This window comes from Sapajus apella, unplaced genomic scaffold, assembly GCF_009761245.1.
Source record: "Sapajus apella isolate SASKATOON/1434 unplaced genomic scaffold, GSC_monkey_1.0 scaffold12, whole genome shotgun sequence".
In the NCBI taxonomy this organism is placed as follows: domain Eukaryota; kingdom Metazoa; phylum Chordata; class Mammalia; order Primates; family Cebidae; genus Sapajus; species Sapajus apella.
In genome coordinates this window covers 35,788,347-35,812,800 of record NW_022436952.1, presented here as the reverse complement: position 1 = coordinate 35,812,800, position 24,454 = coordinate 35,788,347, and the positions used below count along the sequence as shown (strand labels likewise).

General features: G+C 40.6%; 1 protein-coding gene and 1 non-coding gene across 3 annotated transcripts in view; one reads left to right on the top strand and one right to left on the bottom strand.

Moving 5' to 3' along the window:
• Positions 1-21,088, top strand: part of SUZ12 (SUZ12 polycomb repressive complex 2 subunit) — a 74,723-nt gene extending 53,635 nt beyond the window's left edge. Inside the window, exons 10-16 of one of the 2 annotated variants that reach the window (XM_032280948.1) lie at positions 5,969-6,146; positions 10,562-10,653; positions 11,178-11,321; positions 11,883-12,040; positions 13,565-13,763; positions 15,019-15,098; positions 18,705-21,088. In XM_032280948.1, the coding sequence (XP_032136839.1) occupies positions 5,969-6,146; positions 10,562-10,653; positions 11,178-11,321; positions 11,883-12,040; positions 13,565-13,763; positions 15,019-15,098; positions 18,705-19,050 (1,197 nt within the window). In that variant the 3' untranslated portion in view covers positions 19,051-21,088. The remainder of the gene's footprint in view (positions 1-5,968; positions 6,147-10,561; positions 10,654-11,177; positions 11,322-11,882; positions 12,041-13,564; positions 13,764-15,018; positions 15,099-18,704) is intronic. The other variant, XM_032280949.1, reaches the window with a different exon arrangement.
• Positions 15,429-15,569, bottom strand: LOC116553609. The gene has a single exon (XR_004269832.1). It is a non-coding gene; the product is annotated as a U4 spliceosomal RNA (small nuclear RNA).
• Positions 21,089-24,454: the final 3,366 nt, after the last annotated feature.

Genomic DNA, 24,454 nt, shown 5'->3' with positions numbered 1-24,454 from the left:
CGGGTTCAGTCGATTCTCCTGCCTCAGCCTCTGGTTAGCTGTGATTATAGGTGCCTGCCATCATGCCTGGCTACTTTTTGTGTTTTTAGTAGAGATGGGATTTCACCATGTTGGCCAAGCTGGTCTCAAGCTGCTGACCTCATGATCTGCCACTTTGGCCTCCCAAATGCTTGGATTACAGGCATAAGCCACCGTGCCTGACCACACAGAAAGCATCATTCTTCTAGAGTCAGACTGCCTGATTCAAATCTCTCTTTCTAGCTGTTTGGCGTTTGGCAAGCTACTTATTCACATCTCAGTTTTTCCATCTATAAAATGAGAATTGATGGAATAGGCTGGGTGCAGTGGTTTACACATCCCAGCACTTTGGGAGGTCAAGGGTGGCGAATCATGAGGGCAGGAGTTTCAGACTAGTCTGACCAACATGGTGAAACCCTGACCCTACTAAAAATACAAAGATTAGTCGGTGTGGTGGGACGCACCTATAATCCCAGCTCCTCGGGAAGCTGAGGCAGGAGAATTGCTTGAATGTGGGAGTCAGAGGTTGCAGTGAGCCGAGATTGTGCCACTGCCCTCCAACCTGGGCAACAGAGTGAGACTCCATCTCATAAATAAATAAATAATTAGATGGAATAATAAAATATTTAGTACAGTGCCTGGCATACAATAAGTGCTCAATAAATGTTAACTGCTCTTTTAAATTTTATTCATTGTAATGGCAGGTAATAAGGGATGACTAATAACACATTTATCAAGAAATCTGCAGAATTTAGATTAAGCATACTTAAAATAACTCTTAAGAGATAAAGAGGCATCCATACATTTCTTAAATAGGTAGATTCAAAACTATAATGATGTCCTTTATTTCTAAATATGTCAGCTCAATGTACCACCCATCTAGAAGGATAAGTATTTAGTAATTCTAAGGGAAATTTTAGAAAAATATTCTGAGAATTTCTACTTACCAGCTTTAGTATAATACATAATATATAATAGAATATACCATAAAGTTAAGAGAACTTAAACCCTGTGGTATAAGCATAGGACTAGACAAGCATATCATTCAGGCATGGTCCTGAAGTAGTTTGATATATATTTGAAATTTAGTTTATGATAAAGGTGGTGGTGTAGCTCTGTGAGAAAGCCGAGATTGTGTTCATTAATTGTGACAACTCTTTTTTTAGTCATCTGGAAATAATCTTAGACTTAATACATTCCGGAAGGCTCATAAACATAAAAATTAACATTCATAACTATGGAAAAGAAATAAGTAAATGTTAATATATTGCAGTGAGGAAGACCTTCTATGGATGATTTAAAAATAAGAAAGCATAAAGTAAAAATTGCCTGTGTAAAATTAGTCATTTTTGTTTTGTTCTATTTTTATTTTTTTGGAGATGGAGATTCGCTCTGTCACCCAGGCTGGAGTGCAGTGGCGAGATCTCTGCTTACTGAAACCTATCCCTCCTGGGTTCAGATCGTTCTCCTGCCTCAGCCTCCTGAATAGCTGGGACTACAGGTGCCTGCCACTGAACCTGGGCTAATTTTTTTGTATTTTTAGTAGAGACAGGGTTTCACTGTGTTAGCCAGGATGGTCTCAATCTTCTGACCTCATGATCCGCCCGCCTCAGCCTCCCAAAGTGCTGGGATTACATGCATGAGCTACCATGCCCAGCCAAACTTAGTCATTTTTATATTGCAAAAATCTGAAGTTACAAACAGAAATGAATGACTGGGGAAAATACTTGTAACACAAAATGCTAATATTATGAATACATAATATTGTGAGTTATAAATCAAGAAAAGATAAGCAGGCTAATAAGAAATATGTGCCAAGGACTATCAACCAGTTCTTAAAAATAAAATATATATAGATGACCAGCAAACTTAAAGCAGTATTCAACCTTATTAGTATTCAAAGACATGCAAACAAAAGCAGAGATACTACTTTTGACTATTAGTTTGACAAAGATTAAAAAGATTGACAGTTTCTAGTGTTTTAGGGATGTGAGGACACATACTCTGAAATAATATTTTGATGTTAAGAATAAGCTGGGGCTGGGTGCAGTGGCTCACGCCTGTAATCCAAGCACTTTGGGAGGCTGAGGTGGGCAGATCACCTGAGGTCAGGAGTTTGAGACCAGCCTGACCAACATGGTCAAACCCCATCTCTACCAAAAACACAAAAATTAGCCAGTTGTGCTGGCAGATGCCTGTAGTCCCAGCTAATTGGGAGCCTTAGGAGAATTGATTGAATCCAAGAGGCAGAGGTTTCAGTGAGCTAAGATGCCACTGCACTCCAGCATGGGCGACAGAGCGAGACTCTGTCTCAAAAATAAAAAAAGTCGGTACAGTTTTACTATAGGGCAGACTGGCAATATATATACAATTAAAATTGTGCTGGTGGTAGTGGCTTACATCTGTAATCCCAGCAGTTTGGGAGGCTGAGGTGGGCGGATCAGGAGGTCAGGAGTTCAAGGTCAGCCTGACCAACATGGTGAAAACCCGTCTCTACTAAAAATACAAGTTAGCTGGGCATGGTGGTGTATGCCTGTAATACAGCTACTCAGGGGCGTGAGGCAGGAGAATCACTTGAACAAGGGAAGGGGAGGTTGCAGTGAGCCGAGATGACACCACTGCACTCCAGCCTAGCAACAGAGCAAGACTCTGTCTCCAAAAAACCACTATAAATATAGCCTTTAACCATTCAGATTTTACAATTTTGTCACAACGTAGTAACTGGTTAACAAAAGATATAGGTAACAGGTCATCTTGGCATTTTTTAAATAATGAAAAGTTAGAAACATGTTAAATCTAAAAAGATAGTCATTAAAAAGGATGGTAGTTGCCAAGATATCCATATTGTTTGTACAAACGTGTGTACTGATATAGATATATGGAGACACACATACACGCGTATATTTTTTTCCCTCTTTTCTAAAATAATAGTGGTTAATTCCAGGTGATGAGACTTCAAATAATTTTTATTCATCTATAGTGTTTGGGTTTTCTGCATAGATTTATCTTTTTAATCTTTTCATTTTAAATTTCTTTTTCTTTCTTTTTTTTTTTTTCTAGAGAGGGTTTCACCATGTTGGTCAGGCTAGTCTCGATCTCCCAACCTCAGGTGATCCACCCGTGTCAGCCTCCCAAAATGCTGGAATTACAAGCATGAGCCACCACACCTCGCCTTAAATTTCTTGTTTTAAAATATGTTTTGTTTTTATTGAGTGCAGTGGCAGCGATCTCAGCTCACTGCAACCTCTGACTCCCTGGTTCAAGCTATTCTGCCTCAGACTCTCAAGTGGCTGGGATTACAGGCACGTGCCACCTAACCCAGCTAATTTTTGCTTTTTTTTTTTTTTTTTTTTTTTTTTTTTTTTTTTTTTTTTTTTTTTTGAGACGGAGTTTCACTCATGTTACCCAGGCTGGAGTGCAATGGCGCGATCTCGGCTCACCGCAACCTCCGCCTCCTGGGTTCAGGCAATTCTCCTGCCTCAGCCTCCTGAGTAGCTGGGATTACAGGCACGCACCACCATGCCCAGCTAATCTTTTGTATTTTTAGTAGAGACGGGGTTTCACCATGTTGACCAGGATGGTCTCAATCTCCTGACCTGGTGATGCGCCTGCGTCAGCCTCCCAAAGTGCTGGGATTACAGGTGTGAGCCACCGCACCTAGCTCCCCCCACATACATATATATTTTTTCCCACTTTTAAAAAAAACTTTTAATAATGATTAATTCCAGGTGATGAGATTTCAGATAATTTTTATTAATCTGTAGTGTTTGGGTTTTCTTTTTTTTTTTTTTCTTTTTTCTTTTTTATTTTAGAGACGGGGTTTCACCATGTTGGCCAGGATGGTCTTGATCTCTTGACCTCGTGATCCACCTGCCTCGGCCTCCCAAAGTGTTGGGATTACAGGCTTGAGCCACCATGCCCGGCCTAGTGTTTGGGTTTTCTGCTTGAATTTATCTTTATAATCTTTTCATTTAAATTTCTTGTTTTAAAGTATGTTTTGTTTTTATCTATGAAGGGGCTTTTTTTTTTTTTCTTTTAGGGTGGGTGGTGGTTTGAGATAGAGTCTTGCTGTCACCCAGAGTATGGAGTCCAATGGCGAAATCTCAGTTCACTGCAACCTCTGCCTCCTGGGTTGGAGTGATTCTCCTGCTTCAGCCTCCTGAGTAGTTGAAATTGCAGGTGTGTGCCACCATACCTGGTTAATTTTTGTATTTTTAGTAGAGACAGGGTTTTGCCATGTTGGCCAGGCTGGTCTCAAAGTCCTGACCTCTAGTGGTCCACTCTCCTTGGCCTCCCAAAGTGCTGGGAGTACAAGTGGCACCTGGCCCAGTTTTTTTTTTTTTTAAAAGGCATTACAAAGGAAGAGATACAGACAGTGAGGTATCAGAGAAAGCTGCGTGGAGCTTTTATGTCCTCTCTAGCGTGCCCCTTCCAGGAACCTCCAGTTGTTCCACTATCTGGAAGCTTTTTTTTTTTTTTCCCCTCTCCTCTCTACCCAGCTTTTCCTTACTCCTGGAAGAACCAGGAAGAGAAGGCTGTTTTTTGTTTTGAGACAGGAGTTTCATTCTTTTCACCCAGGCTGGAGTGCATTGGTGCAATCTCGGCACACTGCAGCCTCCGTCTCCCAGGTTCAAGCGAGTCTCCTGCCTATTCCTCCCAAGTAGCTGTGACTACAGGCATGTGCCACCACACTGGCTAATTTTGTATTTTTAATAGAGATGGGGTTTCACCATGTTGGTTAAGCTGGTCTTGAACTCCTGACCTCAAGTGATCCACCCACCTCGGCTTCCCAGAGTGCTGGGATTACAGGTGTGAGCCATCATGCCAAGCCTGTCTGGAAGCTCTTAACCCTGTAAAATGGTTATCCTTTTAAGCCAGAGCATATAGATACACTTCTTTTTAAAAGTTCTCCCTGGGAAGAAGTAAAGTGTATTTTTGAAGAAAAGATAATTAATTCACTTCTAAACATGTTTTAGTTCAAGTGGCAATGTCCAAGAAGCAATTGGCGAAAAGAGTTTAGAGTTTGTGGAGAACCAATTTGGGATCATCAGCTTAATAGGTAAATCCTTGAGGATGGGTGAGCTTTTGGGTCAGATTGCTAAAAGTTAGCTATTTTAAATAGCTCAGTGCCCTAAAACCAAAGAGGAGGGGAATTCATTGTCAGTGAAACTGAGAGAAGTCAAGGAAAATTACTAATTGAAAAGCGGTTCAGTTTACAGACACACACTAAAAGTAATTGGTCACCTAAGAGCAAAGGTTGCATGCAAGTAGGCTTTGGGCACCACAATTTTGTTTTTGAGACATTTTCAGGCCGGGCGCAGTGGCTCATGCTGGTAATCCCAGCACTTTAGGAGGCCAAGGTCGACGGATACCCGAGGTTGGCAGTTGGAGACCAGCCTGACCAACATCGAGACACCCCGTCTCTACTAAAAATAGAAAATTAGCCAGGCGTGGTGATGCGTGCCTGTAGTCCCAGCTATGGAGGCCGAAGCAGGAGAATTGCTTGAACCCGGGAGGCAGAGGATGCAGTGAATGAGTTGAGATCTGTGCCAATTGCACACCAGCCTGAGCGAGAAGGTGAAATTCTGTCTGAAAAAATAGACATTTTGAACTGGTTATCAACATAAATGGGAAGATTTCCCATGAAAACTTTGATTTCTGACTTCTTTGGAAAAACCTGAATATCTGACTGTGCTGGACGAGTGTTTCCACATGGCAAAAATTCAGCTGTTGCTGATAAGTGGTTGCCTCTTTTAGACAGCCTGTGCTCTCCAGTACAAGTTCTACAGTGTCTCCTGTATACGTTTATTTGCCTATCTCAGTCAGCATTTGGATTTTTCAATAAAAATTTATTGAAGTCAAATCACATTGACTTACAGTGAATTTTATTTCTGTAATTTCTTTCAATTCAATATATGAATCTCCAGTCTTCGCATGATTTTTTTTTTAGAGGCTGCCTCCATTTGAAACATTTTCTCAGGGACCTACGTTGCAGTTTACTCTTCGTTGGACAGGAGAGACAAATGATAAATCTACAGCTCCTATTGCCAAACCTCTTGCCACTAGAAATTCAGAGAGTCTCCATCAGGAAAACAAGCCTGGTTCAGTTAAACCTACTCAACCGATTGGTAAGAAAATACTGCTATCAAAATAATGGTTTGCAGAGTTAAGTCTTATGCTTTAGATTAATTCACTTGTCTTTTGTTTTATGTGATTTTTTTTATTTTTGAGACAGTCTCTCTCTGTTGGCCAGGCTGGAGTGCAGTGTCGCGATTTCAGCTCACTGCAAACTCTGCCCCCTGGGTTCACATGATTCTCCTGCCTTAGCCTCCCAAGTAGCTGGGATCGCAGGTGCCTGCCACCTTGCCTGGCTACGTTTGTTTGTTTTTTTGTTTTTTGTTTTGTTTGTTTGGAGACGGAGTCTCCCTCTGTCACCCAGGCTGGAGTGCAGTGGCTCCATCGGGGCAAGTATTTGGTTATATAGGCGCTTGCCACCACGCCCAGCTAATTTTCTGTATTTTTAGTAGAGACAGGGTTTCATTATGTTAGATAGGATGGTCTCTATCTCCTGACCTCATGATCGCTTGCCTTGGCCTCCCAAAGTGCTGGGATTACAGGCATGAGCTGCTGTGCCTGGTTGTTTTTGTATTTTTTTTTTTTTTTTAAAGAGACAGGGTTTGACCATGTTGGTCAGGCTGCTCTCGAACTCCAGACCTCAGGTGATCTGCCTGCCTCAGCCTCCCAAAGTGTTGGGATTATAGGCGTGAGCCACCGCGCCTGGCTGTTTTTGTATTTTTAATAGAGATGGGGTTTGAGCATGTTGGCCAGGTTGGCCTCAAACTCCTAAGCTCAAGTGATCTGCCTGCCTCAGCCTCCCAAAGTGCTGGGATTACAGGTGTGAGCCACCACAAGTGGCCTCTATATGGTTAATCTTTTGGAAATAATATTTGGCTTATTAGGTTATAAACCATGGTAAATTAGAGTTCTATATTAAGTGTAAAGTTTTGTGTTGAAGTACTAGTAAAAATTATTTATCCAGAACCTTTGTGCGAAGTGTGCCTAGAAATTTGAATTGGAAAAAAAAAATTAGAAGCATGATATGGTACATAGTATAGATGTCATATATAACCATCTTAAAGTGGGGTCCTCATGTTGTTTTAGGGCTAAAGTTTTTCCACTAAACAATTTGGCCAGAAGCTCACAAGAAAACTATTGATTTTCAGATTAGCTTTTAAGATTTTGAAATCACAACTATAAAGGGCTTTGGAACTGTGTTTTTTACAACTCACATAAAAGGTTTTCTATGTTGTAGAATAATACATAGAGAGAGTGTTTCTATAGTGATGAGGCTGGAAGAGGATCATCACAATGTTAATTTTGCCAGGTTAATTTTTTTTTCCTCCTAGTTTCTAGACTACCAGAAAACTAGGTTAAATTTTGCAATAATTTTTTTTTTTTTTTTTTTTTTTTGAGGCAGGGTCTCACTGTTGCCCAGGCTGCAATGTAGTGGCTTGACCTAGGTTCACTGAAACCTCTGCGTCACAGGTTCAAGCAATTCTCCTGCCTCAGGCCCCCAAGTAGCTAGGATTAGAGGTGCCCGCCACCATACCCAGCTGATTTTTGTATTTTTCTTAAGTAGAGATGAGGTTTCAAGGTGTTGTTGGCCCAGCTGGTTTTAAACTCTTTACCTCAGGTGATCCACCTGCCTCTCAAAGTACTGGGATTATAGGTGTGAGGCATCACACCCAGCCAATTTTTAAGAGGAAAGAACATTTACAAATAGAGTTAACTTTGTGCTGAGTTTGAGGCCCAAGTTGCAATGTTCTGTCATTTTATTTTATTTTTTGGGATGGAGCATCGCTCTGTCACTCCAACTGCAGTGCAGTGGTGTGATCTCAGCTCACTGCAGCCTCTGCCTCCTAGGCTTGAGTGATCCTCCCACTTTAGCCCTCCGCATAGATGGGACTACAGGTTCGCGTCACCACGCCCTGTTAATTTTTGTATTTTTAGGTAGAGATGGGGTTTTGCTGTGTCACTCAGACTGGTCTCATATTCCTGAGCTCAAGCAATCCCCCACCTCGGCTTCCCAAACTACTGGGACTACAGGCGTGAGCCACTGTGCCTGACCAAGTTCTGTCATTTTTATGTCTGTCCAGTAGAAACATTGTCCTTGACCTGGGAGCATTCATGTGTGTCTCTGTGTATTTAGAGAAGGCAGAAGGCTTAAGATGTCCTCTTTGACCGCTCATTTACACTCATTGGGTACACTTCACAGTAATGGTCAGATTAAAGAAATACAAGAAATGAGGCCCGGGCACAGTGTCTCACACCTATAATCCCGGCTTCAAGTCTAGGAGTTCAAGACCACCCTAGTCAACATAGTAAGACCCTTTTGCTTATAAAAAATACAAATAAAGGCCGGGCGCGATGGCTCATGCCTGTAATCCTAGCACTTTGGGAGGCCAAGGTGGGTGGATCACCTGAGGTCAGGAGTTCAAGACCAGCCTGGCCATCACGGTGAAACCCCATCTTTTAAAAAAAAAAAAAAAATATATATATATATATGTATAAAAGAAATGGCCTGTTCAGAGGAAAGATTTCCCAAGTAAACTGTAGTGTGGGCACATCTCAGAATACGCTGAAGCCAGTGAAATAGGTACAAGGTTGCAACAAAACTAAGAAAAAGTTTTATACAAATTATACCTAACTGTTAATTATTATTATTATTATTATTATTATTTTTTTTTTTTTTTGAGACGGAGTTTCGCTCTTGTTACCCAGGCTGGAGTGCAATGGCGCGATCTCGGCTCACCACAACCTCCGTCTCCTGGGTTCAGGCAATTCTCCTGCCTCAGCCTCCTGAGTAGCTGGGATTACAGGCACGCGCCACCATGCCCAGCTAATTTTTTTTTGTATTTTTAGTAGAGACGGGGTTTCATCATGTTGACCAGGATGGTCTCGATCTCTTGACCTCGTGATCCACCCACCTCGGTCTCCCAAAGTGCTGGGATTACAGGCTTGAGCCGCCGCTCCCGGCTCTAACTGTTAATTATTAAGGAAAAATAAATACCTTTTTTTCTCTTATGTCTAAAAGGAAATATACCAGAATCATTTATTATTATCTTTTTTTTAAAAGAAATATATATATTTTATTGCACTTTAGGTTCTGGGGTACTTGTGCAGATCATGCAGGATGGTTGCATAGGTACATACATGGCAATGTGATTTGCTCCCTCCATCTCCCTGTCACCTATATCTGGCATTTCTCTCCATGTTATTCCTGCCCAACCTCTCTACCCCTTACTACCTTTTTAGATTTGAAATAATGTTTTTTTTTTTTTTTCGAGACGGTGTCTTGCTACATCACCCAGGCTGGAGTGCAGTGCTGTGACCTCAGCACACTGCACCCTCCATCTCCCAGGATCAAGCGATACTCCTGCCTAAGCCTCCTAAGTTGCTGGGACTACAAATGTGTGCAACTACACCTAATTTTTTTTAAGTAGAGACAGGGTTTCACCATGTTAGCCAGGCTGATCTCAAACTTCTGACCTCCCACAGTGCTGGGATTGCAGGCATGAGCCACCACACCAGGCCTGAAATAAATTTAATATAATCAGTTTAATCTTACTTTCTGATAAACCAACACTTGGTGCCTGCTAACTCCTAGTCTCTGACAATACAATTAAAACTATACTCTCGGCTTGGCACAGTGGGTCATGGCTGTAATCCAGCACTTTGGGAGGCCAAGGCAGATTTCCTGAGCTCAGGAGTTGGAGACCAGCCTGGGCAACATGGTGAAGCCCCATCTCTACTAATACAAAAAATCAGCTGGATGTGGTGGCGGGCACCTGTAATCCATCCCAACTACCCAGGAGGCTGAGGCAGGAGAATTGCTTCAACCCAGGAGGTGGAGGTTGTTGTGAGCTGAGATTGTGCCACTGTACTCCAGCCTGGTAAGCAAAGTGAATCTCTATCTTAAAAAACAAAAAAAAAAAATTTTTGACCTCAACATGCTTAAAACAGCATGGTGATTACATATAATTACTTGGAGTTACTTTTATAATTGTTTAGGACATAGGAGGTGTTTGTTTGTTTTGAGATAGTCTTGCTCTGTTGCCAGGCTGGAGTGCAGTGGTGCAATCTTGGCTAACTGCAATGTCTGAGTACTACCTGGTTCGAGTGATTCTCCTGCCTCAGCCTCCTGAGTAGCTGGGACTATAGGCATGTGCCACCACATCCAGCTGATTGTTGTATTTTTAGTATAGATGGGGTTTCACCATGTTGGCCAGTATTGTCTCAATCTCCTGAACTCGTGATCTGTCTGCCTTGACCTCCCAAAGTGCTGAGGTTATAGGAATGAGCCACTGTGCCCAGCCAGAGGTGGTTTTTAAGGAAAAAATATATCCTGCCAAAGAACAGAAATGTATTAAATACCACACATAGAATTCTGTGAAACCATTAGTGTTTAATAGTTTTTGTGGGGCATGTTATTTTGCTTTTTGAAAGCCATGTTTTTATTGAATATAAAAGTGTTTAATTTCAGCTGTTAAAGAATCATTGACTACAGATCTCCAAACAAGAAAAGAAAAGGATACTCCAAATGAAAACCGACAAAAATTAAGAATATTTTATCAGGTAAGCATAGCTGACCTTTCTTAAAATAATTATGAAATGTATTTTTTTTTGTATGCTACACATGAATATTTTTTGTTTATTTTATTTATTTATTTGATACTGGGTGTCACTTTGTTGCTCAGGTTGGAGTGTAGTGGTGCAGTCTCGGCTCACTGCAACCTCTGCCTGCCGGGTTCAAGCAGATTCTCCTGCCTCAGCCTCTAGAGTAACTGTAATAACAAGTGCATGACACCACTCCCAGCTAATTTTTGTAGTTTTTATAGAGACAAGGTTTCACCATGTTGCCCAGGCTGGTCTTGAGCTCCAAGTGATACATTTGTTCTGTCTGCTTTGGCTTCTCAAAGTGCTGGGATTACAGGTGTGAGTCACCTTGCCTCACTGGACGTAGTTAATTAAAGGGAATAGCTCTAATTTTATTTTCCTTTAAAAATTTTTAACTATTTTTAGAAGTGATATTAAAACAAAATACTTTGTCATGTGTAAATTGGATATTTGCCTTTTTTTTTTTTTATTATTGTTTCCAGTTTCTTTATAACAACAATACTAGACAACAAACTGAAGCAAGAGATGACCTACATTGCCCTTGGTGCACTCTGAACTGCCGCAAACTTTATAGTTTACTCAAGCATCTTAAACTCTGCCATAGCAGATTTATCTTCAATTATGTTGTGAGTACATTTCCATTTTTTCTTAATATGCATTAAGAACATCTCTTGTACCCCATAAATACATACACCTTCTACGTACCCACAAAAATTTTTTAAATTAAAGGGGAAAATATGCATTAAGTACAGGGCAGTGTGACTTTCAAAAGTTGTACTTTGTATAAAAATAACAAATTTCTGTATTTGATAGTGCTTTATATATGGATTACAGTGAATTATTCAGAGTTGACATATATTTGGAATTTAATTATAATGTTTGTGTAGTGTATCTGTATTGGTGCACAAAATCCTCAACCAACTCTTTGAATTAAGTGAGAATTTTCTTATTCTTGATCAAGCAGAAAAGAATTTCTACAAAGTCACCAAGCAGTAAATGATGCAGTCAAGATTTTAACACATCTTGTTGATCCCAGGTCTTCTGACTTCCTCTTTGCCATGCTGGTGTGCCTGGCCTGTTTTAGTTTTCCAAATATTAAGAACCCACAAATTATTTAATTAATTAAATTGGAGGGATAGATATTTAGGATACGATAATTAATATTTTCTTTGACATTTTTGTTGCAGTATCATCCAAAAGGTGCTAGGATAGATGTTTCTATCAATGAGTGTTATGATGGCTCCTATGCAGGAAATCCTCAGGATATTCATCGCCAACCTGGATTTGCTTTTAGTCGCAATGGACCAGTTAAGAGAACACCTATCACACACATTCTTGTGTGCAGGTAGGTAAAAAGGGCATATAACTAAAGTTTAAGGTCTGATTTTTATTGATGTTGGAGGAACAAAGTTGCCAAACGAAGCTGCTAGTTACGTGGAAATTAGTAGCATTTGGTGTCTATGGGGTTGTTAACTGCGTTGTAACACTTTCTAGCTCCTATTACTACAGATGTCTTCTCACTTTTTCTTTGAACTTTATCCTTAAGTTTTAATGATATTAATGTCACTACTGCTGCAGAGGTTAGTGGGATTAAATAATTCTGTCAGTAGAAGTTTCCGTGTGCACACTTCGTAGGAACCTTTCAAGAAGGGAAGGGATATCCCTTATCTGGGTAGTATGAAATATAAAGAACTCTATCCCTATCATTTATTATTCATTCCATGAGATTATATCCTTTTAAGTAGTACCTGAGAGTGGTTCTCCTTCCATTTAGCTTTATAGTTACACGGGTGTGTTCACAGCAGTAGCTTTAACTGCTGAGATTAAAGTTACAAAGGGGCTGAGTAAAGTGGCTCATGCTTGTAATCCCAGCACTTTGGGAGGTGAAGTGGGAAGATCACGTGAGGCCAGAATTTGAGACAAGCCGAACATAGTAAGACCCCATCTCTATAAAATTTTTTTTTTTTTTTTTTTTTTGGGGTGAGACGGAGACTCACTCTGTCACTCAGGCTGGAGTTTAATGGCGTGATCTTGGCTCATTGCAACCTCCGTCTCCTGGGTTTGAGCGATTCTTCTGCCTCAGCCTTCCTGGTAGCTGGGATTACAGGCATGTGCCACCATGCCCGGCTAATTTTGTAATTAAGTAGAGTCGGGGTTTCTCCATGTTGGTCAGGTTGGTCTCAAACTCCTGACCTTAGGTGATCTGCCCGCCTGGTTCTCCCAAAGTGCTGGGATTATAGCCCAGCACTTTGGGAGGCCAGGGCGGACAGATGGTTCCATTGCACTCCAGCCTGGGCAACAAAAGTGAAACTCCGTCTCATAATAATAAAAGTGAAACTCCATCTCAAAATAATAATAAATAAATAAATAAAATTACAAGGGGGAGTTTTTAATCTTAATAAAACTGAAAAAAAATTTTTTCTTTTTTTTTTTTTTCCCTGAAAAAAAATTCTTAAGGCAGGTGTATGCGAATGTAACCATTGTTAAGGCGTTTCTGCTTTGTGGATATACATGGGTTAGAATATACAATTTTGACATGTAGGATTTTATATGCATATTCCTGTCTGAATGTGTCCTAACTAGCACTTCATTTCTTTTTCATCCTTTTTAACGATTATTTTTTTCTGGGTTTATTTTTCACACAGAAAGACAGTTTTAAAACTGTGTGTGTGAATTCATATGTAATAGGTTTGATTTACATGATTGTATAGAAAGAAAATAACTAGTGGGGTTGTGCCTCTAAAGTTGTTTTATGGTTAGTTTTATAAAATGGTGATGTTGCAAATTATCACAGATCTCAACTCATAGTCATGAGGTTAGATGGTATAGATGTAGAGGCCATAAATCAACATTTATTTCTTTCTATTAGGCCAAAACGAACAAAAGCAAGCATGTCTGAATTTCTTGAATCTGAAGATGGAGAAGTAGAACAGCAAAGAACATATAGTAGTGGCCACAATCGTCTTTATTTCCATAGTGATACCTGCTTACCTCTCCGTCCACAAGAAATGGAAGTAGATAGTGAAGATGAAAAAGATCCTGAATGGCTAAGAGAAAAAACCATTACAGTAATTATTATCATCATCATTATTGGCAGTTATCTTGCAATGTTGTTATTAATTTGTTTTGAAAATTGGTTAATATGAACTAGACTTTCCCTGTAAAGGAATCTTTTTTTAAAAGGAATCCAGGAATGTACAATTTTAAAAAATTAAGTCACTTTAAAAGTTACCAAGTTAGGGCTGGGTGCGGTGGCTCACACCTGTAATCCCAGCACTTTGGGAGGCTGAGGTGGGTGGATCACCTGAGGTTGGGAGTTCGAGACCAGCCTGACCAACAGGGAGAAACCCCGTTGCTACTAAAAAATAGAAAATTAGCCAGGCGTGGTGGCACATGCCTGTAATCCCAGCTACTCATGAGACTGAGGTAGGAGAATCGCTTGAACCTGGGAGGTGGAGGTTGCGGTGAGCCATGGTCACGCCATTGCACTTCAGCCTGGGCAACAAGAGCAAAACTCAGTCTCAAAAAAAAAGTTACCAAGTTAGTCTGGGTACCCTGTCTCATGCCTGTAATCCTAGCACTTTGGGAGGCAGGTGGATTTCAAGACCAGCCTGGACAACCTGTCGAAACCCAGTCTCTACTAAAAATAAAAAGAATTAACCCGACATGGTGGCATATGCCTGTAATCCCAGCTACTTGGGGGGCTGAGGCAGGAGAATTGCTTAAACTTAGAAGACAGAGGTTACAAGATTACACCACTGCACTTCAGCCTGGGTGACAGAGTGAGACCCTGTCTCAAAACAAACAGAAAACTTACCAAGTTAAAGTGAAGACGGCTTTTCTTCAAGTAAATTTTGTATTGTGTGTTTTCATTTCTGTATTTATAGGTAATTATAATTTAGGCTTTCGCTTTTAAAATGACACCAGGTATGGTGGCTCACGCCTGTAACTTCAACACTTTGGTATGATGGATCACCTGAAGTCAGGAGTTTTGAGACCAGCGTGGCCTACATGGCGGAACCCAGTCTCTATTAAAAGAAAATACAGCTGGGTGTGGTGGCTTATACCTGTAATCCCAGTACTTTGGGACGCTGAGGCACGTGGGTCATGAATGCAGTCAAGAGATCAAGACCATCCTGGCCAGCTAAATTTTGTATTTTCAGTAGAGATGGGATTTCACCACGTTGGCCAGGCTAGTCTTGAACTCCTGACCTCGTGATTCGCCTGCCTCAGCCTCCCAATGTGCTGGAATTATAGGCGTGAGCCACTGTGCTCAGCCTATTCTGTGTTTAATAAGTGTTTTTCTTTATTTCTTTTCCCCAGCAAATTGAAGAATTTTCTGATGTTAACGAAGGAGAGAAAGAAGTGATGAAACTCTGGAATCTCCATGTCATGAAGCATGGGTACGGTATTTCTAAATCAATTTAACTATTTTATTATTCTTTATGATCTTTTGCTGTTTTGTATTCTAGAAATCTGTGTATGTTAGAATCTTATTTAAAATTCCATTAATGTAGATGTGTCCCAAGTGTTATTCTTGTTCAGTGTTTTTTGGTTTGGTGGGGTTTTTTTTTTTTTTTTTTTTTAGGTACAAAGGTGCTCCTTTTCAGGATGGGTGTGGTGCCTCATGCCTGTAAGGCAGGCAGATCACGTGAGGTCAGGAGTTCAAGACCAGCCTGACCAACATGGAGAAACCCCATCTCTTTTTTTATTATTTTTGTTTTTTAATTCAGTCTCCATAGAGACTGTCAAAAATTGCCAGTGCCGACTATATTTCAAGTCATCATGGCGGGGTATTGGGAAAAGTTTTCAATTACCAATAATCGTGCCTCAGATAAACCTCATTGGCTATGATACTGCCACTGTGCAAAGCTGAGAAACCCCATCTCTACTAAAAATATAAAATTAGCTGGGCAGGGTGGCGTATTCCTGTATTCCCAGCTACTCAGGAGCTGAGGCAGTAGAATCGCTTGAACCTGGGAGGCTGAGGTTGCGGTGAGCCAAGATTGCGCCATTGCACTCTAGCCTGGGCAACAAGAGTGAAACTCTGTCTTAAAAAAAGAAAAAGAAGGCCGGGCGCGGTGGCTCAAGCCTGTAATCCCAGCACTTTGGGAGGCCGAGGCGGGTGGATCACGAGATCAAGAGATCGAGACCATCCTGGTCAACATGGTAAAACCCCGTCTCTACTAAAAGTACAAAAAATTAGCTGGGCTTGGTGGCGCGTGCCTGTAGTCCCAGCTACTCAGGAGGCTGAGGCAGGAGAATTGCCTGAACCCAGGAGGCGGAGGTTGCGGTGAGCCGAGTTCACGCCATTGCACTCCAGCCTGGGTAACAAGAGCGAAACTCCGTCTCCAAAAAAAAAAAAAAAAGAAAAAAGAATAAAAAATGTTCCTTTTGATACTGTTAAATAAATACTGTATTCATTAGTATTAATCAAATCAGGGAAAAAGTTGGGCCTTGTCTTTAGAACTTGTTGCATAGATGTGAGTCATTGTAGCATTTTATATCACAGTTGTGATTCCATCTCATTTCAAGAGGAAACAGGGTACTACAACCTTGCTGTCTTAGGAAAAGGTGTCATCATCATAGACCTTCAGAAAACACTGCTGGCCATCCGAACTCTTGTGTTGTGTTTTACCCATGCTTGCATACCCCATCAGGTTCACACTCAAAACTTATTTTGTAGACCTTGGTATGGTGGCTCATGCCTGTAATCTTAGCACTTGGGAGGCCAGGGCGGGTGGATCACTTGAGGTCAGAATTTTGAGACCCAGCCTGGCCAACATGGTGAAACCCCATCTCTACTAAAAACACAAAAATTCACCAGGTGTCGTGGCACACGCCTGTAATCCCAGTTTCTCGGGAGGCTGAGGCACTAGAATCACTTGAACCTGGGAAGCAGAAATTGCAGTGAGCCAAGATTGCACCACTGCGCTCCTACCTGGGCAACAAAATGAGACCCTGTCTTAAAAAGGGAAAAAAGAAACATTTTATAGCCACCTCGGTGGGACCCAGCACTAGGGAGCAGCAGAAGGCAAGACAGAGCTGGAGGTTCATTTAATGACTCAATTTTCATTCCTTTTATTGACAGGGAATATAAAAATAATATGCCATGTGTTACATGTCTGGAAGTCCTGAAAATTACCACAATTTTTAGCAGTTGCTTAGTTTTTCAGAAACATGGCTTTTTGGATTTCTTTTTTTACCATTTCATAGAGGTGAAGGTAGAATAATTTTTATTTCTTATTCCTTTGTGGCTAAAAGTATGTTACCAGCTGGGTGTGGTGGCTCACACTTGTAACCCTAACACTTTATGATGCCAAGGCAGGAGGATCACTTGAGCTCAGGAATTCGAAACCAACCTGGGCAACGTAGCAAGACCTTGTTTCGGCCAAATTTTTTTTTAAACACAGTTTCACTTGATTATAAGATCCTCGTTTAAGGCTTTCTTCTACAGCACAAACATTCAAGGTTTTTTCATTTATAGATAAGTGAAATAAATGGTAGGTGGGGGGCACTTTTGTCTTTTTACTATTGGGCACCAAGGAGTTGGTGGGTAAGTTCTAGTCCAGATGCGTATACATGACCCATGGCGTATTTTTCTACTGCCCTTGAGCTATGAATAGTCTTTACATTTTTAATGCATTGTACAAACAAATTACATGGCTTGCAAAGCCTAAAGTATTTACTCTCTAGCCTTTTACAGATAAAGTTTGCATGGCTGCTGTTCTAGTCATTAAAATTCACTTGAGTGAAGTATGTATGTGGAGGGTTGGGTTAATCTGTTTTTCTTCTTTTATCTTGACATGCTAGTTTCAAGATATAGTCAAATTACTTTATTCAGTTCTCATTCCGTTCATTAATCCAAATCTATTCATGTAGCAACTTTTGGGGTTCATTGTATTAGTGGCATTCCAAAGTGGTAGATAGGCTGATGTTTTAAAACCTATAGGGAGGCTTTACATATTTTATGTTGGATTTTCAGTTAGAGAAGTACTGCTTCTGTAATAGGAAAGCATGTCAAGAACAAGAGAAAAAATAAAGGGGATTGTTAGTGTGTATAGGGAGAATTAATGGAAGTGGTGCTGGCAAGAGAAAAAAATGTATGTATATTTTGAGATGGGAGTCTCTGTTACTAGGCTGGAGTGCAGTGATGCGATCTTGGCTCACTGCAGCCTCTGCCTCCTGAGTTCAAGTGATTCTCCTGCATCAGCCTCCTGAGTAGCTGGACTAAAGGAACCTGCTACCATGCCAAGCTAATTTTTGTATTTTTAGTAGAGAGTGGGTTTCACCATACTGGCTAGGCTCATCTCCTTCTACTGATTTTGTGATCCACCCACCTCAGCCTTTCAGAGTGCTGAGATTACAGGCATGAGCCGCTGTGCCAGGCCTCTTAAGAGAAAATATTTTATACTTTTAAGGCTGCTTATTTAATTTCATTAAGAACAGAAATTATGCCGGGCACGGTGGCACGTGCCTGTAGTCCCAGCTACTCAGGAGGCTTAGGTGGGAGGATTGCTTGAGCACAGAAGTTCTGGGCTGTAGTGCACTATGCTGATCTAGTGTCCACAGTAAGTTTGGCATCAATATGGTGACCTCCCGGGAGCAGGGGACCACCAGGTTGCCTAAGGAGGGGTGAACCAGCCCAGGTCGGAATGGAGCAGGTTAGAACTCCTGTGCTGATCAGTAGTGGGATCGCGCCTGTGAATAGCCACTGCATTCCAGCCTGGGCAACACAGCAAGACCACGTCTCTTAAAAAAAAACAAAAACGGAAATTATGTCTACTGTTCTAATGGCACCTGTATAAGCTCATTAGATTAAATCTCTTGAAGTTTCTGAATGGTAAGCTCATTCAGGTGATTGAATCTAAGTTTCACTATAGTTTTACTGCTTGTTTAATCATCATTCATTTACTGGAATTGGGTAGAGTCTTATTGTTATAATTGTTGTCACTATTGCATTTGACAGTGCTTTGTATTGTTATTGATGTTTTGTTTTTATTAAATAGGTTTATTGCTGACAATCAAATGAATCATGCCTGTATGCTGTTTGTAGAAAATTATGGACAGAAAATAATTAAGAAGAATTTATGTCGAAACTTCATGCTTCATCTAGTCAGCATGCATGACTTTAATCTTATTAGCATAATGTCAATAGATAAAGCTGTTACCAAGCTCCGTGAAATGCAGCAAAAATTAGAAAAGGGCGAATCTGCTTCCCCTGCAAACGAAGAAATAACTGAAGAACAAAATGGGACAGCAAATGGATTTAGTGAAATTAATTCAAAAGAGAAAGCTTTGGAAACAGATAGTGTCTCAGGGGTTTCAAAACAGAGCAAAAAACAAAAACTCTGAAAAGATCTAACCCCATAATATGGACAGACACTGAAATTGCATTTTAGGGAATTCATCCTCCAAGAAGAATTATGTTTTTCTTTTTATTTTTAATCATAGGTTCCAAACAGGCACTGTTAGATGAAGTAAATGATTTCAACAAGGATATTTGTATCAAGGTTCTACTTCATTATGCAGCATTATGTGTATATCAGTTTTTTTGATGTCTTGAAACATTCTGTAGTTTAAGCATGAAAAGCAATATTTCAAAGAAAGTGTTTTTACATTCAGTTATCAAATATGTTGAATTGGTACTCTAGAAATTATTTCTTATATTTAAATTAGAATGTTTTTTTTGCAATTATGACTGGCTGTTTTTCTATTTTGTAATTGTGAGACAGTTTCTTGGGGAGGGAAAATTGGAATGGGTCCCCTTTAGAAATTGAAGTCTTCAGGTATCAACTATAAAAAAGGAGAAAAATAGAAATTGAAGGATTTTTATGAAATTATATTGCATTGCTATTTGCAATCAAACTTTAATCCTTGTTTTTGAAATCATTTATCAATTTGGAATGGAAAATTATAATGTAGGATATTTTATATTACATAAATTCATTTTACAATTTAAAAATAGCACTTCTTCATCTTATGCCTGTTTGAGAAGATATTAATTTTTCACATTGTTGACAGTGAAATGCTATGTTGGTTTATGAGATTACTGACCATTTGTTTTCACGTGGATAATTTTAGTGCATTGCTCACCCAGGATGTTTTTTTTTTTAAACTTGAACATTTTGCTTGTTTTGATTTTTTTTTTTAAATTTGATAATCACATGGAAAATAAAGCTGTTCATATCTTTAAATTAGGATTGCAAACCAAGGGAAGAACATATTTGAGATTTTAAGATGTCACTTATAAGGGGAGAAGTGTTTTACAAGAGTGAACAGAAAACTGTTAATACCTTTTATTTCTTTACAAGGATGTCTTTGTAATGTGTTTCATGAATAGAATATCCAATGCAGATAAGCTGACTTGAATCATTTTGAGCAATTTTGCCCTGTGTTATATGTGTTTCACGCACATATTTGCAGTTGGATTTTCTCCAACAGAAAGTGGTTTCACTACTGGCACATTAACAAGCACCAATAGGTTTTTATTCCAACTCCGAGCACTGTGGTTGAGTAACATCACCTCAATTTTTTATTATCCTTAAAGATATTGCATTTTCATATTCTTTATTTATAAAGGATCAATGCTGCTGTAAATACAGGTATTTTTAATTTTAAAATTTCATTCCACCACCATCAGATGCAGTTCCCTATTTTGTTTAATGAAGGGATATATAAGCTTTCTAATGGTGTCTTCAGAAATTTATAAAATGTAAATACTGATTTGATTGGTCTTTAAGATGTGTTTAACTGTGAGGCTATTTAACGAATAGTGTGGATGTGATTTGTCATCCAGTATTAAGTTCTTAGTCACTGATTTTTGTGTTAAAAAAAAATAGGAAAGAGGGAAACTGCAGCTTTCATTACAGATTCCTTGATTTGTAAGCTCTCCAAATGATGAGTTCTAGTAAACTCTGATTTTGCCTCTGGATAGTAGATCTCGAGCATTTATCTCGGGCTTTAATTTGCTAAAGCTGTGCACATATGTAAAAAACAAAATAGGTTATTTTAGGGGAGATGTAGGTGTAGAATTATTGCTTATGTCATTTCTTAAGCAGTTATGCTCTTAATGCTTAAAAGAAGGCTAGCATTGTTTGCACAAAAAGTCGGTGATTCCCTCCCCCAAATAGTAATAAAATTACTTCTGTTGAGTAAACTTTTTATGTCATCGTAAAAGCTGAAAAAAATCCCTTTGTTTCTATTTATAAAAAAATGCTTTTCTATATGTACCCTTGATAAGATTTTGAAGAAATCATGTAAGATGATAAAGCATTTGAATGGTACAGTAGATGTAAAAAAAATTCAGTTTAAAAGAACATTGTTTTTACATTAAATGTTTATTTGAAATCAAATGATTTTGTACATAAAGTTCAATAATATAAAAGTTGTATTTTGTTTTGGGTTTTTTTGTTATTATGCATTGTTAATGTGTGAGCATTACAATTTCAGTTTAGATAGCATGGTAAGGATCCAGCCTCAAATGGTGAGTCAGAGCTAATAAGATAATAGGAAAATCTTAATGTGAAATCCTGCTTTCATCAATTACAACTAGTATTTATGGTATTACATAAATATTTTAAAATTTATAGTTCAGAGTAATGTCAATTATCATATTAGTCACCCACACAACTATGCATCTTTTGTTGTGGATTTTTTCTTTTTAGTGAAAAAAAAAAAAGGAATTTGGCCATTAAAAAGCTCATAGAGGCCAGGTGAGGTGGCTCACACCTATAATCCCAATACTTTGGAGGCCAAGGTGGGTGGGTCATGAGGTCAGGAGTTTGAGACCAGGCTGGCCTACATGGTGAAACACACTCTCTACTAAAAATACAAAAACAGCCAGGTGTAGTGGCATGCGTCTGTAATCCTACCTTCTTGTGAGGCTGAGGCAGGAGAATTGCTTGAACCCAGGAGGCAGAGGTTGCACTGAGCAGAGATCATACCATTTGCACTCTAGCCTGGGTGACAGAGCAAGACTCCATCTCTGGTAAAAAAAAAAAAAAAAAAAAAGCTCATGGAGTGAGGGCTGGGCGTGGTGGTTCACGCCTATAATCCTAGCACTTTGGTTGGGAGGCTGAGGCGGGTGGATCACCTAAGGTCAGGATTTTGAGACCAGCCTGGCCTACATGGTGAACGCCTTCTTTCTACTAAAAATACAAAAATAGTTGGGCCTGGCAGTGGGTGCCTGTAATCCCAGCTACTGAGGAGGCTGAGGCAGGAGAATCGCTTAAGGTGGAGGTTGCAGTGAGCTGAGATCGCATGCTACCATGCCCGGCTAATTTTTTTTGTATTTTTAGTAGAGAGGAGGTTTTACCATGTTGGTCAAGCTGGTCTCAAACTTCTGATTGGCCCGCCTTGGCCTCCCAAAGTGCTGGGATTACAGGCGTGAGCCACCACACCTGGCCTTTTTTTTTTTTTTTTTTTTTTTTTTGAGATGGAGTTTCGCTCTTGTTGCCCAGGCTGGAGTGTGATGACATGAATCTCAGCTCGCTGTAGCCTCCACCTGCCAGATTCACGTGATTCTCCTGTCTCAGTCTCCTGAGTAGCTGGGATTACAGGTGCATGCCACCACATTCAGCTAATTTTTGAGAGAGATGGGGTTTCATCATATTGCTCAGGCTGGTCTTAAACTCCAGACCACCCCAGGTGATTCTCCTGCCTTGGCCTCCCAAAGTGTTGGAATTACAGTCTTGAGCTACTGCCAAATCTTGGAATGATATTTATGTCCAAACTACTACTACATCCTTTTTCATAACCCAAATAGCATCTACCTGCTTTTCTAGTGTGCTGTATCACTAGTAGCCATTCTATTCATCTATTGAGTATCTGTGCCAGCACTTTTTCCAAGAACTGGGAATGGGAAGTTGTGTAAGACCAAGATCCTGCTTCAAGCTCCCAGTGCTTACATGTCAAAACTGCAGTCATTGGCCAGGCACAGTGGTTCACCCCTGAAATCCCAGCACTTTGGGAGGCTGAGGTGGATGGATCACCTGAGGTCAGGAGTTCAAGACCAGCCTGGCCAACACAGCAAAACTCTACCTCTACTAAAAAATACAAAAATTGGCCAGGCACGGTGGCTCACGCCTGTAATCCCAGCACTTTGGGAGGCTGAAGGTGGATCATGAGGTCAAGAGATTGAGGCCATACTGGTCAACATGGTGAAACCCCGTCTCTAAAAATACAAAAAATTAGCTGGGCACGGTGGTGCATGCCTGTAATCCCAGCTACTCAGGAGGCTGGGGCAGGAGAATTGCCTGAACCCAGGAGGCGGAGGTTGCGGTGAGCCGAGATCGCGCCATTGCACTCCAGCCTGGGTAACAAGAGTGAAACTCTGTCTCAAAAAAAAAAAAAAAACACACACACACAAAAATTAGCTGCGCATGGTGGCAGGTACCTGAAATCACAGCTACTCGGGAGGCTGAGACAGGAAAATCACTTGAACCAGGCAGGTACAGTTTGCAGTGAGCCTAGATTGTGCTATTGCACTCCAGCCTGGGAGACAGAGCAAGACCAAGCACTGTGGTTCACACCTGTAATCCCAGCACTTTGGGAGGCCGAGGCAGGCAGATCACAAGGTCAAGAGATTGAGACCATCCTGGCCAACATGGTGAAACCCCGTCTCTACTAAAAATACAAAAATTAGCTGGGCGTGGTGGTGTGTGCCTGTAATCCCAGCTACTCGAGAGGCTGAGGCAGGAGAATTGCTTGAATCTGGGAGGCCAAGATTGCAGTGGAAGAATTACAGGCTTTGGAATTAGGCATGGATTTGAATCCCAGCTTTGGTTGTGCTTGCAACTTTATAACTCAGAAAGTTACTTAGCCAGGCCAAATTTATTTCTTCATCTGTAAAAATGGTATTAAAAGTACCTTCCAAAAAAAAAAAAAAAAGTACCTTCCTCAGCAAGGTTCCTAGAACAATAAATGGCTCTTAGTTTAGCATCACCATTCCCTTCCCTATAACCAAACTGCTTGGCCAACCTGAGTCCTCCACTTAAGCCAAGAGCCAGTTATTGTTCTAGATACCTACCCAAGCTGGAGTGCAGTGGTGTGATCTCGGCTCACTGTGACCTTGGAGTCACTGGTTCAAAGGATTCTCCTACCTCAGCCTCCCGAGTAGCTGGGACTACAGGCGCCTGCCACCACGCCGAGCTGATTATTTTTAGTAGAGACGGGGTTTCACCATGTTGGTCAGGCTGGTCTCAAACTCCTGACCTTGTGATCTGCCCACCTCAGCCTCCCAAAGTGCTGGGATTACAGGTGTGAGCCACTGCACCCAGCCCCCTTCTTCTTTAAGATAGTTTAAGAATATGGACATCTCAGGCCGGGCGCGGTGGCTCACACCTGTAATCCCAGCACTTTGGGAGGCTGAGGCGGGCGGATCACGAGGTCAAGAGATCGAGACCAGCCTGGCCAACATGGTGAAACCCCATCTCTACTAAAAATACAAGAAATAGCTGGGCATAGTGGCACGTGCCTGTGGTCCCAGCTACTCAGGAGGCTGAGGCAGAAGAATCGCTTGAACCCAGGAGGCGGAGGTTGCAGTGAGGCAAGATTGCGCCACTGCCCTCCAGCCTGGTGATAGAGCAAGACTCTATCACACACACACACACACACAAATGGACATCTCAAGATTATATAATCAGTCTAATGCTACAAAAACAATTTTTTCCTAATACTGCTTTATATAAGATTAATGTGTAGAAGTGGCATAGAAAGGTCAATTATTTTATTTCATTTTATTTCAGAGAGTCTCGCT